General features: G+C 49.4%; 1 protein-coding gene across 2 annotated transcripts in view; it reads right to left on the bottom strand.

The window, feature by feature from the left end:
* The window catches only part of TNFRSF8 (TNF receptor superfamily member 8), a 29,501-nt gene extending 13,031 nt beyond the window's left edge, over positions 1-16,470 (bottom strand). For both annotated transcript variants that reach the window (XM_059716823.1, XM_059716824.1), the window contains exons 1-3: positions 16,185-16,470; positions 5,929-6,019; positions 157-282 (exon numbers count right to left, since the gene is read on the bottom strand). In XM_059716823.1, the coding sequence (XP_059572806.1) occupies positions 157-282; positions 5,929-6,019; positions 16,185-16,232 (265 nt within the window). In that variant the 5' untranslated portion in view covers positions 16,233-16,470. The remainder of the gene's footprint in view (positions 1-156; positions 283-5,928; positions 6,020-16,184) is intronic.
* Between the last annotated feature and the right edge of the window lie 490 nt (positions 16,471-16,960).

The raw sequence follows: 16,960 nt of genomic DNA, 5'->3' as shown, positions 1-16,960 counted from the left end.
TGCAAAACTTCCCATTGCGATGCAGACACAGCATCAGATGGGCCAGCGTCTCCACCCATCCAGGTGTACCGTAGAAAGCCAGGAAACAAAGACAAAATGAGACTAGGTGGGGGCAAGCCCTGCTAACATAACTGCAGAGGGCAGTCAAACAAATACCTGTCATGCATGACACGCAGGCCTCACAACGTGGCTTTGGATGTGCCTCCTTCAGGTACTGCTCAGGCTCGCACCACCTGCAGTCTTTGTCCAAGTTAGTAGGGCATGGTGTCTGTTTAATGGAGCCTGGAGGGGAGAAATCAAAATCTATAAAGCAAGGAAGGTAAGCGTGTGTTTACCCAAAGGTAAACCCAAAGGTAAGCGTGTGTTTTCTTCTAGGTTGGCGGATCTCCTCCGGCGGGCTTTAAACTAGGCTCGTCGGGGGGAGGGGAGTACGAGGGCAGGGGAAGCTGTGGACCACCAAACCATGTGGCACCCACAAGGACAGCCCAGCCTGAAGAAGGAGAACATTGGGAACCTGAAAGCCATGGGGAGGCTAGCACTACAGAACAGGTAAGGAACAAGAAGGTAAGAAACAATGGGCCCCTTGGGACTCGGAGCGGGGGGGCAGCAAAGGCACCAGTCGCAGGGCTCAAGTGCCTATATACTAATGCTAGGAGCATGGGGAGCAAGCAGGATGAACTAGTGCTCCTGCTTGCACTAAACACCTATGACTTAGTGGGGCTAACAGAGACCTGGTGGGATTCATCCCATGACTGGGCGGTACATATTGAGGGCTATAGATTGTATAGAAAGGACAGGTCGGGGAAGAAAGGGGGTGGGGTTGCACTTTATGTCAGTGAGCAATATACATCAACCCTCATCAAGACAGAATCCGAGGTTGAGGAAGTAGAAGGATTGTGGGTTAGGCTACATGGGGGGCAAGGAGAAAGGGATTTGGTGGTAGGGGTCTGTTACAGACCCCCACACCAAGGGGAAGAAATAGATGCGGGGCTCCTGAGGCAACTCTCGGAGACCATAAAAGCTAAAGAGGCGGTAGTCATGGGGGACCTAAACTACCCGGACATCTGCTGGGAGACGCAGACAGCAAGGTCCCATTGCTCACGCAGGTTTCTAACTTGTGTACAGGACCTCCACCTGACACAGGAGGTGCATGGTCCCACTAGGGGGAATGCCATACTGGATCTGGTATTGGCAACGGGAGATGACATGATAGGGGACCTCCAGATCGGTAGCTATCTGGGAGACAGCGATCACCTTATAATAGAATTCAACATAAGACGGCGAGTGGGTAAGGTAACTAGTAGGGTGAAAGTGCTAGACTTTAGGAAAGCTGATCTCATTGCACTCAGGCGATTAGTCAAGGAAGCACTGCAGAGTAGGAGTTTTGATGGGATGGGTGCCCAAGAAGGGTGGCTGTGCCTAAAGGAAACGATCCTTTGGGCACAAAGCAAGACAATCCCCGAGCGAGGCAAAAGAGGGAAAGGGGCCAGGAGGCTTCCATGGCTGACCAGAGAAATCCAGGGCAGCCTAAGGGCCAAAAGGGGAGCACATAAAAAGTGGAAACAGGGTGAGATCACTAAAGATGAATATACCTCCTCTGCTCGTGCTTGTAGGGAGGCAGTTAGGCGGGCCAAAGCTACCATGGAGCTGAGGATGGCAACCCAAGTAAAGGACAACAACAAATTGTTTTTTAGATATATTGGGAGTAAAAGGAAGGCCCAGGGAGGAATAGGACCCCTGCTAAATGGGCAGAAGCAATTGGTGACAGATAGGGGGGACAAGGCTGAACTCCTCAACGAGTTCTTTGCCTCAGTGTTCCTAAGTGAGGGGCACGACAAGTCTCTCACTGGGGTTGTAGAGAGGCAGGAGCAAGGCGCCAGACTGCCATGCATAGACCCTGAGATGGTGCAGAGTCACTTGGAAGAACTGGATGCCTTTAAGTCGGCAGGCCCGGATGGGCTCCATCCGAGGGTGCTGAAGGCACTGGCCGACGTCATTGCAGAGCCACTGGCGGGAATATTCGAATGCTCGTGGCGCACGGGCCAAGTCCCGGAGGACTGGAAAAGGGCTAACGTGGTCCCCATTTTCAAAAAGGGGAGGAAGGAGGACCCGGGCAACTATAGGCCGGTCAGTCTCACCTCCATCCTTGGTAAAGCATTTGAAAAAATTATCAAGGCTCACATTTGTGAGAGCCCGGCAGGACAAATTATGCTGAGGGGAAACCAGCATGGGTTTGTGGCGGGCAGATCGTGCCTGACCAACCTAGTCTCTTTCTATGACCAGGTTACGAAACGCCTGGACACAGGAGGAGGGGTGGATGTCGTATACTTAGACTTCAGGAAGGCCTTCGATACGGTATCCCACCCCATACTGGTGAACAAGTTAAGAGGCTGTGATGTGGATGACTGCACAGTCCGGTGGGTGGCGAATTGGCTAGAGGGTCGCACCCAAAGAGTCGTGGTAGATGGGTCGGTCTTGACCTGGAAGGGTGTGGGCAGTGGGGTCCCGCAGGGCTCGGTCCTTGGACCGATACTCTTTAATGTCTTCATCAGCGACTTGGACGAGGGAGTGAAATGTACTCTGTCCAAGTTTGCAGATGACACAAAGCTATGGGGAGAAGTGGACACGCCGGAGGGCAGGGAACAGCTGCAGGCAGACCTGGATAGGTTGGACAAGTGGGCAGAAAACAACAGGATGCAGTTCAACAAGGAGAAATGCAAAGTGCTGCACCTAGGGAGGAAAAATGTCCAGCACACCTACAGCCTAGGGAATGACCTGCTGGGTGGCACAGAGGTGGAAAGGGATCTTGGAGTCCTAGTGGACTCCAAGATGAACATGAGCCGGCAGTGTGACGAAGCCATCGGAAAAGCCAATGGCACTTTATCGTGCATCAGCAGATGCATGACAAATAGGTCCAGGGAGGTGATACTTCCCCTCTATAGGGCATTGGTCAGACCGCAGTTGGAGTATTGCGTGCAATTCTGGGCGCCACACTTCAAGAAGGATGCGGATAACCTGGAGAGGGTACAGCGAAGGGCAACTCGTATGGTCAAGGGCCTGCAGACCAAGCCCTACGAGGAGAGACTAGAGAAACTGGACCTTTTCAGCCTCCGCAAGAGAAGGTTGAGAGGCGACCTTGTAGCTGCCTATAAGTTCATCACGGGGGCACAGAAGGGAATTGGTGAGGATTTATTCACCAAGGCTCCCCCGGGGGTTACAAGAAACAATGGCCACAAGCTAGCAGAGAGCAGATTTAGATTGGACATTAGGAAGAACTTCTTCACAGTTCGAGTGGCCAAGGTCTGGAACGGGCTCCCAAGGGAGGTGGTGCTCTCCCCTACCCTGGGGGTCTTCAAGAGGAGGTTAGACAAGTATCTAGCTGGGGTCATCTAGACCCAGCACTCTTTCCTGCTTATGCAGGGGGTCGGACTCGGTGATCTATTGAGGTCCCTTCCGACCCTAACATCTATGAATCTATGAATCTATGAAGGGCCTAAACAAACAATCATCCTGAAGCACTTCAGTGCATGGGTACATAAGTCCCATGTATGACATGGGGACCTTCTCTCTGGGTCCATCATCATGATTGCTCTCCCATTCTTCTAACAGCAATGTGTTTCTTAGTTCCAAGCTGCAGCAAAAGTGCCATAAGTGGCAAAGGGCAGGTCAGGTAGGGAACAGGCAGCAGAAAGCAGAGAAGGAGATCAGGCAGGGCATACAGAGTAGGAAGCAGAAAGCAGAGCAGCAGATTGGGCAGAGGAAGGGGATGGCCCTTGGGGAGGACATGGGGTTAATTTGTGGCACATCTGGTAATTTGTGGCCCCCACTATTTTAGTTCAAAGTGATGAAGTAACAGCCTCCCTGCAGCAACAACAGGCTACAGTAACAATATCCTGGGGTGCAGCGTGTGGAGCTGTTAAAGTATGGGACACGGGCAAGTCCTTTGCTGAAGGAAAGACATGACTGACAAGCCTGCAGGAATGGCAAGACATAGCTGCCACACTTAGATTGCTCCTTTAGGGATTCTCTATAGCTGTAAGAACTCTACCCTGGGCTGGTACTAGTCATTCTGGCTGCTGTAGGCAGCTCCTTTTTCCCTCCTGTCAGCTCAGCCTGGATACCATGGCTTCAAGGAGCAGGCCCTTACCCCACAAACCAGTAAGAGGTTGTACAGAGAGCTCCCTTTGAATGTACAGAGTGGGAGGCTGGGCCAGATGCACTGCTAGAATATCCCCTGAAGAGCTGGCTATGTGAGTATATTCCTGGAATGGATTCTGCCATGGAGATGAGGAGAGGCTGCTCAAAGCTGTGACCACGAGTTGCTCGTACATGAGAAGCTCCACAGAAACAGGGCTCTCAGAATGGGTTGGGATGGGCCAGAATGCTGATCATTCCTAAAATACTGGGAACGGGATAAAAATTACTTGCATCCTTTTGATGGAGCTTGATACTGTCTGGGCATCCTTAGACCTGGGAGCTCCTAACTGTACAGAACCTGACTCTGCAGCCTCAACAGCCACTCAGGGTCATTTCAGCTGTACAATATAGCATCTAAATGGCCACAAAATGTTCCTCCCTCTGCTCCTATTGTTTTTGAACACTATTGCTATGTTAGATAGCCATGTTCTCTCTCTCCGCTCTTCTTCAGCTCTTTGCATCCTGTAGGCAGACCAAGTCAACATCCTTCCCATATAAATCAAACTGGTGAATTCACAGATCTTTAGCTGTGCTAAAACTGATGTAGCCCCACTGAAGGCAATGCGTCTATGATGAGGACCCTGCCTCATCTCAGTGCATTCCAATCTGGGCAAAAGCAACTTCCTTATCCATCATTTCTTGCTCTCATGGAACCAGTTCCACAATCCCAAGTTTTTTTAATCTTGGCTGGTCTCACATCTGGGTGCTTATCTCATGAACACACACACTGCTGTAATCATGACAGCCACAGTACAGAATGTCCTGACACAAATTCATGCAAATGCTGAGAGCCACACACAGCCCTCACCCCACCCCCTGCAAGCCTGCTATTGGTTTCACAAAGAAATGTCAAGAATTTCCTTGTCAGCAAGAGTTTTTACAGAGGGGGACTCAAGTCGGTGAAGTACCATAAAAAGCCCTGCCCATTGGGCGTAGAGCCAATAGAGTGAGTTTAAGGCATTTCCAGAACTTTGCTGTTTGAAGACATTCTTTCAACTAACCACAATGAACATTACCCTTCATGAGTCATGGCTAGCTTCTATCAAACTCACTCCCTCTATTGAAAATACTCATGATCCAGGATGCTTTCTAAACTGTTCTGACTATGAAGGCATCAACAGACTCTTCCCATCACTCTGGGGACAGCACTCAGTCCAGCTCACAGTTTTACTGGGCAGTTTGAATCCCTGTAGAAACAAGGTCTTTGGTCTAATTTCCCACTGCCTGTCAAGTTATGAGTCACTTGCACTTATGTAAAGTGGCAGGAAAGGCTAGGAAACCATCGGGGGAGCATTTTACACGTTCTTCATGCTCACTTTGGAAAGATTCAACTAACTAGGCTCAAGTTCATCTGAACGACTCAATTCTCCAAGGACTCAATTCTAAGGAAGGACCCAATTCTCCAAAACTGAGATAACCCTCTATGAGTTGTCGCGTGTCCTCATATCTCACTGACACAATATCCTGTTTGAACTGCAATCCCTAAACTGTAACTGTTGATAAGCATCACTGGGTTAAGAGCCACTCATTGCAGATCGTTAGCAAATCTGAGGCCAGGACAGCCAGATGCATATCAGCTGCTCATTAAACTGTACGTGGCACATTTATTCAAGGACAGCAAGGACTACCATTGCCTTGGTATAGATTTGAGATGTTTCCAAATGCACTTGCATCAGGAGTTGGTGCTGTATCGCCTGCAAAAGAACCATTTTTTAATTATAAAACACCCACCTGTGGGACAGTGGTAGCAGCATTTTTTTGAAGCTTCATCGTAGAACTGGTTATTAAGCTTGTCACAGGACTTGGCCAAGAGCCCTGATGCCTAGAAAACCAAACAGACCAAAGACAATTAAAAGTCAGAAACAGGAGCTGATTTATCAATTTACTTATTCATTATTCAATACATTCCCAATTCAGAACATGGTTAGAGATGCAGCCTGCAGTCAGCTTTCCCCGTGAATGAGTCAGTGGGGAGGGGATACTGCAGTCCTACTGGTGTGTTTGATACTCCACTGCCTCAAAGCCAAATCCTTCTTGCTGATAGTGAACAGGACAACTGCATTTCCCACAAGGATCCTATTTTAATCCTAGATTCTGATTCTGGAATAGCCCAGCTAGATCCCTTGGAGAACCAGCCCAGGCTTTAGACTCCACACAGAACGTAACATGATCAGGGCTGTGGAAAAGCCTGGCCAGGCTGGTTGTGACTGGTAAAGTTAATTCTTTATATTCAGTGCTGGACACAGTACATTATCTTCAGACATCCATGAAGTGGGTCAGTTATAACCAATGATACCCTTTGTGGGTATCCTTGAGAACACTGTCTATGCTTGTGCCAGTTTGGTAATCCCCTGCTGTGCTCAGCTGCTTTCTCACCCATGGTGCAGGGTGGCAAATGGGTGTCTTTGGTCAACTGCATATAGCTCACAACATCAAGGTTGAAGGCTCTCCTAAACCTAGATGGCCCTTGAGACCAGCAGGGTTAGGGCAGGCATGTTTCTGTCATCAACAGCACATGAGAATTATGTCTGGCCTCACGTCCATCCAGCTCTGATTTCCAAGGCTGAAAACCATCTGGGTTGTTTGGAGTGCCCTTCTGGAGCAAGGCCCAGATTCACACCCCTGGATCCATAGGGAAATGCCTTATTCACCACCACCCTCTACAAGGAGGTAGGCTTGGGAGTCAATTGTTTCAACAGGGCAAGAACCTGCCTTGAAGAGCAGGGTAGTCTTGCCTGAAGATAGACCTGAAAAAACTTAGTCACAAGGTTTGTCCTTATTCCTGCAACAAAGTCCATTGATTTTGGTCAAACTCCTTATATGCATGAGAGGTTTTAAGGTTTTGATCTGATAAGGATTCTGATATTTGCTTGGACAGAAAGAAGAAAGCTTTAATATTAGCTCTGCTGAAGACACTTAGTCATGAATTGCATCAAGAAAGAGATCATGCACAAGACATTTCCATCTTGCATCAGGCCTTTTGCTTAGAACAGACTGAAATGCACCCTAGGAAATTTCAGTGGTGTGTGCTTTGTGATGAGAGCATTATAATCAGCATTTCCCCCGTTCCTCTCCCTTCAAGCCTGTTATCATCTGAACTGCATTTTCAGTAAGTAGCAAAAAGTGTGTAAGCATTTTCACCAGCCACATGTTTCAGAGATGAATGAGACCAGCAGATCCCCAGCAGACTTTCCCTCTTGATGCTGCTAGAGCAGGTGCTTCATTCATCATAGTCAATTAACCTCACAGTCGGACTCTTCAGCTTGCTGTATCCTTGTTTACAACTGGGGAACCTGTGTCACAAAGAAGTCTCATGGTATAACTCAGGTCATGCAATGGCTGGAATGGAATTTGGAAGCCTTCGGTCAAACAGCAAGTGAATAGCAGAACTGGAAATAGCACCTTCTTATAACCACTAGCAAACACGACCTTCCAGAGCCAGTGTGGTCCAGAAACCCCGATCACTGGCTAAGCCTATAATGCATTGCTACAAAGCCCTTCTTCCTTCCTCATTAGACCATGTGGAGGCAATGGCAGTGTCCCTTTTGGGCCCACTTGAGTTAAATTTACAAGTTTTATTTCCAAGAAGGCTGCCTGAGGTCACAGAGTAAGGCAGCAGAATGCCTCTGCCTTTCTGTGCAGAACCAGCTCAGCTAGTCGGCCAGTCGAAGAGCAGGAAATGGCCTAATGGAAACAGTCACAGTTAGGATTCAGGACTGCTCACTTCCCATGGCTTTGGTGGAGAGAGTGTACTGAGAAGTGCCAGTTTTCAAGCACTGGCTGCATCCACATCCCCTTGGCCCAGCTTTTCTACAAGTTCCCTGAACAGCCATAGAAAAGGCCAGTTGTTCTTTCCTGGTTCTATGGTGAAATCTCTGTATGGTTTCTAGATCAATATTGCACTCTGCTTCCCAGGGACAGAGTTGAGAACTAGCCCTTTAAGTGATTTATATGACACACCACTCCTTCCAAGTCTTTTGGAAAGATTACAGAGAATAGCTTTTAATTAAAAGGAGGTTGGGGTTTTATTACTGTTGTTATAACAGCAGCAACAACAGCAACAATAGTCATGAATTATTGTTATTATCATTTTCTGTGATTAAAGTGAAACACTGCTAGAGATAGATAGATAGATAGATAGATAGATAGATAGATAGATAGATAGATAGATAGATAGATAGATATTAGTGACATTTCATTTTAATCATAGAAAATGTAGATTAGGGATTACTTTTTTATATCTGAAAATTGGGGATTTTTTTTATCAGAAAAAACCAGGATCCCTGGTTATTACTATTATCATCATTATAACTGTTGTCATTATTATTGTCATCATTATCACTATTGTTATCATTATCATCATCATTACTATTGGTCTCAGATACAGGAGAGGAATCTGCTCTCAGTTCCAGGGATGTTGGTCTGGAGTACAGCCTCACACCAGTGTGACTGACAGCAAAATCTGGTCTGTAACATTTTTCTTGATTAAAATGACTGCAAACAATTAGTGCAGTGTCAGCACACACAGATGTGAAACTATTAGTTTAATCTGTCATTTGTCCACAAGAGGGCAGCTAGCCCCCAGTTTTCTGCGGCCTCTTTCCATTAAATCTACAGTTTCCTAATTGGTGCTAGTCCCAAAGCCTAGGTCTGAAAATGACACATACTAAAAATATGCTGTTCACTGCCAATATGCTGGTTCATGTCCCAAGTGCTCAGAGTCAATGTCAAAATGGGTCTTTTTTTTTTTTTTTAATCAAGATACTGACTATTTTTCACCCATTCAAGCTTTCTGCTGACTCAATCCCCACCAAATTCTTGTCCTTGCACCTACCCCTCAGAGTTTGTCAGATGGTCACTTAATTTCCATGAGTGTGAAAATAACTTAGCATGCTCCTTCCGCAGAGGGCTCAGAAGAGGTGCTCGGCAGGGCCCACCACCTTCTCTAACATTGGTCACTCTTTTTTTCTCCCAATCCTTTGGTTACTGGCTTGACAACCTGTCACTGTGCTGGTTGAGCCTCATTGCATACGGCCCTTGAAAATGACATGCTTAAGTGGGGCAATAACTGTGCACATAGATTTGACCCCATACACCCAGTGTTCACAGCAGCCTGAACTTATTTCACGACTCAGCATGAGTTATTTAAGCCAAACAGTGCGGGAAGGAGAGCATAACTAGAATGGCGTGGGCTCTGTTTCTTTAACAGGCACCAGGTTTCTAGAACCTCAGTTTCAAAATTTCACATGTCTGATGTCAAAATCTTACAGTAACCACCGAGAAAGCAACCACAAGACTGTGTGGGCCAGAAGTACATTTGGGGTTGCAGGGGAAAGGGTCCAAAACAAACGATAAGCTTTGCAGCAAAGGAGGGTGAAGAAGGAGTCAACTTGGAAAGGTGAGGATTTCTTCCTTTGGAGAATTACATGCGATAGTGAAATGAAGAGTCTAGCAATTGTTGCAAAGACGTCTAAATTAGATGCCTCTGTGGGACTGTGGATGAACTTGAGGGCACAAGCAGCCTGGATGGTGTCATTTACTCTTTGCTCTTCCCCAATCAAAGCAGAGTGTAACCAACTGTTGTGGCAAGGAATTGAAGCTATATGTCAATGATTGGGTGTATGTGGGCCTGAGCTGATGCAACACACACTGAAGAACAGGAGGCAGGAATTAACATATCCACCGTAAGCACATTTACCTCTATGCAAATTTCAACTTCCTACATGTCACTTTGGAGCAGGACATTGGACTGACATCAAGGTTGACTCATTTGGTCATGCGGATGACAACAGACAAGGCTGCATACAAATAATAATGCTTTGCTTTTCAGCTGCAAACTACAAAACATTTTATACTGGTCATTAACTAGCAATACCCTATGCTTACCGATGAGGAACAGTGGGGGTAGCAAGTCAATCGCAGTGCCAGGGACAGAATACAGCTTTGCTAACTCCCGGAGAAATCAATCAAGTCTAGCACTAGCATACTGGAGTGACACTCTGTCCTTTCTTGATTTGACTATTAAATCAGACCATGGAAATGGACAAACTTATGCAACTTTCCCTCACCCACGGAGAGGTTTGCTGGAAACCAAGAATCCCCCTGTGCTTCATTTTTGTCCTTTTTCTTGAGTGTCCCAGCAGCAGCAGCTCTCCATTTGCAGAAGTCCAGACACCTCTTTCTCTTGCCCGATCCACTGGGAGAACAAATAAACGCCTGATTGCTTCTCTGAGGCACAAGATCCCAAGGCTGACAGGGGAATCACAAATGCTCACAACACTGGGGAGGGCTTAGGCCAAGCCAGAATCCTTTCAATGGCCTGACCACAAGACTCCAGCCGCACAGTGACTCATGAGTGTAAGGTTGTGAAAACTCACTTCAAAGGAAGATCTCTGTTCTTAGCAGCATGCTGACACTTTCACAGCACGCTTGACAAGAACGGCTTGCTACGGAGCATGATCAGCATGACTGTGGGAAATGACAGATCCTCTTTTTCTGTGAGCAGCACATTTGAGTGAGGGTAATGGTAATGTCACAGGTATATAACAAGGTGTTTGAGACAGGCTGTGGGGCCAAAGGCTCCAGCCCAGTTGCAAGGTGCAACACTAATTGCAGGCTGCTCAGGAGGACTGGGCCAATGAAGGAGATAATTAGCAGCCACAGGAAGTAAAAGGCTCCCAAGGAGCAGCATCAAGCAGAGCTGGAGGCACTTTCGGGGAGGGGGCTGAAAAGGACTGGGACCTGTGAGTTAACCCTTTATGGGCTGTTTGGGTTAGAGTGTGAAGACTGACTGATATAGGAGGGTGCCTGTGTGACAGGTGTGCCCTGGGAATACAGACCGTATTGCGTTTTAAAGACTCTGAGCTAAGTGATAACCCCAAACCTGCTACAATGTTCAGGAGGGGCTTGTGCAGTTTCACAGCTGAAGCACAAGTGGACCCAGAGTCCTAGCCCTGTGTTCACCTACATCAGTGGGTCTCAGCCTTTTCAGACTTGAGGCACCCCTTGTTAGATTAGAAAATTACACTTGGGTAGAGAAGGCACTAGGTACAATGATTCCATAAGAAGGGGAGGGGGATATACAGGTCCATTCAGGTAGGAGATAAGGTTCAGCTGTACAAGAATAATTCATGTCAAGGAGAAGTTACTGACAGTCAAAGCAAGCACCATGCTTACAGAGACTTCCAGGGGACCCATTACCCTTTGGATCTCAGCACCAATAGCAATTTCTAATGGATGCAGCTTTCCAGCATGCCGAGCACAGCATGCATCCTGTGAAACAGCAAACAAGAGTTCAAGCAAGACAGGAAAATGAAACCAGGAGAAGGCATCTAATAAACATGCATCAGATATATGCTCAGAGTTGGTAGGTGTTATATGTCACAGAAGCTTTTTTCCTTTGGGGGAGAGGCATGTGATTTAATCTCTTCTGCCTTCTTGCCATCTGGATAGTCAAGCCCAGACAATGCTTGCTGGAGGTGTGATCCAACAAAAAGCAAAGGGGACAAGAGTGCCGAAATCCCCCCTGGCTCACCAAGGGCATTCGTGAACGCCCGATTGCCAAAAAGGAGGTGTACACCCAGCGGAAGGGAGGGGCTATCACCAAAGAGGAGTATACCTCCATCACTCAGGTCTGTAGGGGGGCTGTTAGGAAAGCTAAGGCAGATATGGAACTAGGGCTAGCATCAAGGATAACAAAAAGTCCATTTTTAAATACATAGGGAGAATGAAGAAGGCCCCGGGTAATGTGGGGTCCCCTGCAGGATATGCTTGGCAATCTGGTGGTTGCACCAGAGGAGGAAGCAGACCTCTTTAACAATGTCTTTGCCTCTATTTTCTTGTGCAGGGACCGGGACTCCCCTACCGAGATTCAGGACGGACTCCAGAGAAACTCCACCAAGCCTAGGGTCGGGTAGGACCGGGTTAGAGAACTTCTGGAGGGGCTGGATGTGTTCAAATCAGCAGGTCCAGATGCTCTCCACCCCAGGGGGTTGAGGGAATTGGCAGGGCAGCCTGTTTAAATTCGCAGATGACACCAAGATTTGGGGTGAGGTGGGCACGCTAGAAGGGAAGGACAGATTACAGCAGGACCTGGACAGGTTACAGGGGTGGGCAAATGAAAATAGGATAGGATTCAATACTGACAAGTGCAGGGTGCTGCACTTGGGCAGTACGAACCAGCAGCATACCTATAGGCTGGGGAACTCCTTTCTCGAGAGTATGGTGGCAGAAAGAGATCTTGGAGTCATTACTGACTCCAAGATGAACATGGGCTGACAATGCGAGAACACGGTCAGTAGGGCTAACCGCACCTTGTCGTGCATCCACAGAGGCATCACGAGCAGGTCCAAAGAGGTGATCCTCCCCCTCTATGCGACACTGGTCAGGCTGCAGCTGGAGTACTGTGTCCAGTTCTGGGCGCCGCACTTCAGGAGGGATGTGGACAACATTGAGAGGGTCCAGAGGAGGGCCACTCGCATGATCCAGGGACAGCAGGGCAGGCGCTATGAGGAGACGCTATGGGACTTTAATCTGTTCAGCCTTTGCAAGAGAAGGCTAAGGGGGCACCTGATGGCCATCTATAAACTTACTAGGGGGGACCAGCGGGGTTTGGGAGAGACCTTGTTCCCCCGAGCGCCTCCCAGAGTAACGAGGAATAATGGCCATAAGTTGCTAGAGAGTAGGTTTAGACTAGACATTAGAAGGCACTACTTCACAGTCAGGGTGGCTAGGATCTGGAACCAACTTCCAAGGGAAGTGGTGCTGGCTCCTACCCTGGGGGTCTTTAAGAGGAGGCTCGACGTTTACCTGGCTGGGGTCACTTGAACCCAGTTTTCTCCCCTGCCCAGGGCAGGGGGTTGGACTAGAAGATCCACAAGGTCCCTTCCAACCCTACATCTATGAATCTATGAGAGAGTTCCTGACTACTTCACTTTGCTTCTCTGTGCCTCAGCTTCCCTCTCCCTAATGCTCTGGCAATGACAACCCAGCCCTTTGCAAAGTGTTTTGAGACCTGCCGGTGAAACACTGGTTATCTGGCTAATTCTCTGCCAGATGCTCCTTCAGGAGGCAGAGTTAAGTTCACATACGGGTCTCTTTCTTTTTCTCACTTTCCCCACCCTCCACCTTACCAAGACCTCTCAAGAGGGCTGGCCCCATTAGTTAGTATGCACTGAAGTCAAAGCAGTCTCATTACATAAGGAACACAGAATGACTGTTGAAACCTGGCCAAGCTCAGAGTTTGTTCTGAGATGGGTTTCATCGAGTCCTGAGTCACTGTTATTAATATCACTAATAATGGATTGTTTCTGAACACAACGGGTTTTCTCTAGCAGAGACCCTTTTTCAGGCACAAAAATAGAAGGTCAAGATTTGACTTTGTGAGCCTCATGGCTCATAATTAACTCCTGAAATGAAAGCTAAAAAGCGACCCATCTTAGCTGAAAATCTCAAGCCTGTCACCTTCTCACAAAGCTGCAGTAGCCATCAGCATGCAGGGAGCTCCCCTTCAGAGCCTCATTGTGTTTAGGGGTTCACAAGAAAGCAAAGACTGGGAAAGTATCTGGAGAACTCTTCTCTCCCTCACCAATATGGATACCTCTTTACGAGGCCCATGATTTGACAGATACCAATTCACTCCAAGTGGAGAAGATTCACTTCATTATTTTTCCCCCTGCTGATGATTTTATAAGGAATGATCTAGGTTATGATAAATTTCACTTCTGCCCTGTGCCCTCCCCCACTTCTAGGATGTCTAGAAATACTGATGAAGCCAATGTAATTCATAAGCATGAGGGTTTGCTTCAAAAAGGAAACCTCCTGTGAACTTCAAAAGCCAAACTCAATCCTTCCCCTCATTTCTGAAAGGCACTGAATGAAAATGCGATAACCTCAAAGCCCGCTTTAATATTTAGTTCGTCTCTCCCCTTTCATCTTTTGACTGCCCTTCCTTCTCCCCATCTCATCTCTGAACTATATCACAGAGGTAAATTGAATTCAACCTCTTTGGTCAGGGGGTGATCCACTTCATTCAAGAGTCATGCCTCCAGCAAACATTGTCTGGGCTTGACTATCCAGATGGCAAGAAGGCAGAAGAGATTAAATCCTGTGCCTCCACCCCAAAGGAAAAAAGCTTCTGTGGCATATAACACCTACCAACTCTGGGCATATAACACCTACCAACTCTGGGCATATACTCAACTAGAGGAGTACCAGACCCTGTGTCTTTTGTTACAGCCTGAGGTTAAACATGACTAACAACAAAAATCTGTGTCCTACCTAAGAGAGAGTTTACACTTTTATTATCTTACAGGGCCACAGGTAGACACGTGGCACAGGGCAGGGCAAATGGTGACTTTCTGGTCTTCCATCTTTATGTGGCTATTTGGAGGATCAAGGTGGAGGAGTCCTTTCTCAGGGAGGACTCTGAGAGAGCAAACAAAAACCAGGCTCAGTTAGCGGATGACTGAACAAAGGACTTCAACCCCCATCCTGCCTCCCACTGAAGTGAACAGACATTTTATTAGTAGGAAGCAGGATTAGACCCTGATACACCAGAAGAGCTTGTAGTCCCCTATTCATTTTGGACTGGCCTGAAAGCTGGAGCATGCTTTGGACCCAGAAGCATGCCTGGTCAGCAAGTCTGATGGATCTTCCAAGTCCGTTCTGTTGACCAGGAAATCAGATCCTATTTTAAACTGCAGGCTATTAAAGACCAAACTAATGGAAGTCAACATCTGACATGGGGGCATTTAAGGCTTCGGCTCTAGTGTCTGCTTTGGAGAATAAAGGTGTGTTGCTCACCGTCACTCTTTGGTGCCCCTGTGCGTGCTGGCTACTTCCCGAAATCACTAGGCTACTCTGCAGATTAGTCAGGACCTGGCTCGACTCATTCATTAATATTCTTCTGAGCTCACAGAAAAAGCGAGTTGGTGGAGCTGATCAAGATGAGAAAGCTAGCTAACTCCAGGCGAGCAGCAAGCCGAGAAGAGCATGTTACGGTAAAACCAAAAAAAAAAAGTAGCTGGCTGTTCTAGAACTGACTAATGAGCCAGCAAAACAAGAGACTCCCTTTCAAGCTCCTACCCAAATGATGTAGACTTCTATTAGTTCAAAAGGCTGCAGCTAGGAGCATTCACAGTCAGACTTCATCTGCCTGGTGGTAGTGATATTAATAAGAAGCAGCAGTTAGCTGAATGCATTACAAAAAAAAAAAAAAAAAAAAAAACCCAAGGGGGGGAAATCCATTTAAAATATAAATAGCAAGATATAAACGGGCAGGCCCCGAATATCACCCTGGGGCCAGGATCAGGGCCCGTCCTGCTGGGTCTGGTGCAGAAACATGAGGGGAAAATCGGTCCCTGTGCCCCAGAGAGCCGGGGTGGGGGTGTAGCAGGGCAAGTGGTCCCTTGAGCCCGTGCGGACACTGGGCAGATAGACAGAGAGAGAGAAGCGGCTCTTCTCTCACTCACTGGTTGCATTGCAAGTGGATTAACGAGGCGCTGGCAGCCCTGGTGCTGCGATGCCGGCTGGCGGGGAGCGAGGCCGGGCCGGGCCGGGGGCTCTGCCCGCAGGAGGGAGCCGGGCGCCTCGCCCTCGGCGTGGGAGGGGGAATTATAGCGCGGGGCCCGGCGGCTCCTGCTTCTCAACCCCGACCCCGATCCCGATCCCGCAGGGGCTTGGGCCGGCCACGGCCCCCGGCTGCCCTGGGCTCGCTGCGGGCAGCCCCCGCGCTGCCAGCCCGGCTCACCTGCGCCCGCGTGGGGCGCAGATCCCCGCGGGCTGGCGGGCGGACAGCGGGGCCCGGCACGTCCCGGGCTGGGTCCCGCTGCCCCGGGAGGGAGGGAGGGAGGGAAGGAAGGAAGGAAGGAAGCCCCTGGGCAGGCGCGGGGGCTGCGATCCGCCCCGCTGCTGCCGGCGCAGCCCCCGCCTCCCACGTGCGCAGCGCCGAGCCCCGCCGGCAGCGCCCCCGCCCCGAGCCGCCCTACCTGACACAGCAGCGGCAGCACCAGCACCAGCAGCAGCGGCGCAGCCATCGGCTCTGGACCCCGGCAGCAGCCCGCAGAGCTAGCGCATCCCGCGGCCCGGCCCCGGCGCGGTGCGGTGCGGGCTGGCGGAGCCCGGGAGCGGCTGTGGCGCTGGCGAGGCGGAGGCGGCAGATCTGAAACCCCGGAATCAAACCGAGAGCATGAGACAGGAGGCTGCCGGGGCCGAGGGAGCGCGCAGACCGCAGCGCCCGGCACGGTCCTGCCCCCAGCCCCGCCGGGGCTCGCAGCCGGTGTAGCCCGGCGCGGGGGAGCGCGCCCCGCCCCGCCCCGCCCCGCCCACCGCCCCCCGGGGCCTGCCAGGGGTTTCCCCGCTCGCACGAGTGCGCCCCGCGCCTGCAGCCGCGTGTCCCCCGGTACAGCCTGCCTGGAAGCCCTCGGAGCTCCGCAGCAGGGCCCCGAGCATCCTTGCCTGCTTGGCACAAGCTGACAGGAGAGGCAGCCCCCTAGTCACCAGACAAGCCTTTGGCTAAAGGACTTGGAGGTCTTTAATAAACTCCCCCGACCTCTCCTGCAAGAATTTCTGCACGTAGCTGACCTGGGAGCAGGGGGCTCTTACCTGGCAAGCAAGTCTTCAAAACTTCAGCCCCTAGCAGCCCATTTTAACGTGCCAACCGCACACAAGAACCAGGAGCGCAGGTAAAGAACAGGAGCTCACTTCCAGCCACGGCTTCAGCAGAGCTCGGCTTGTTCATCCAAGCGTCACTTTTACCCTTGTC

Source organism: Alligator mississippiensis, chromosome 13, assembly GCF_030867095.1.
Source record: "Alligator mississippiensis isolate rAllMis1 chromosome 13, rAllMis1, whole genome shotgun sequence".
Lineage (NCBI taxonomy): Eukaryota > Metazoa > Chordata > Crocodylia > Alligatoridae > Alligator > Alligator mississippiensis.
This window is presented reverse-complemented; position numbering and strand designations above follow the sequence as displayed.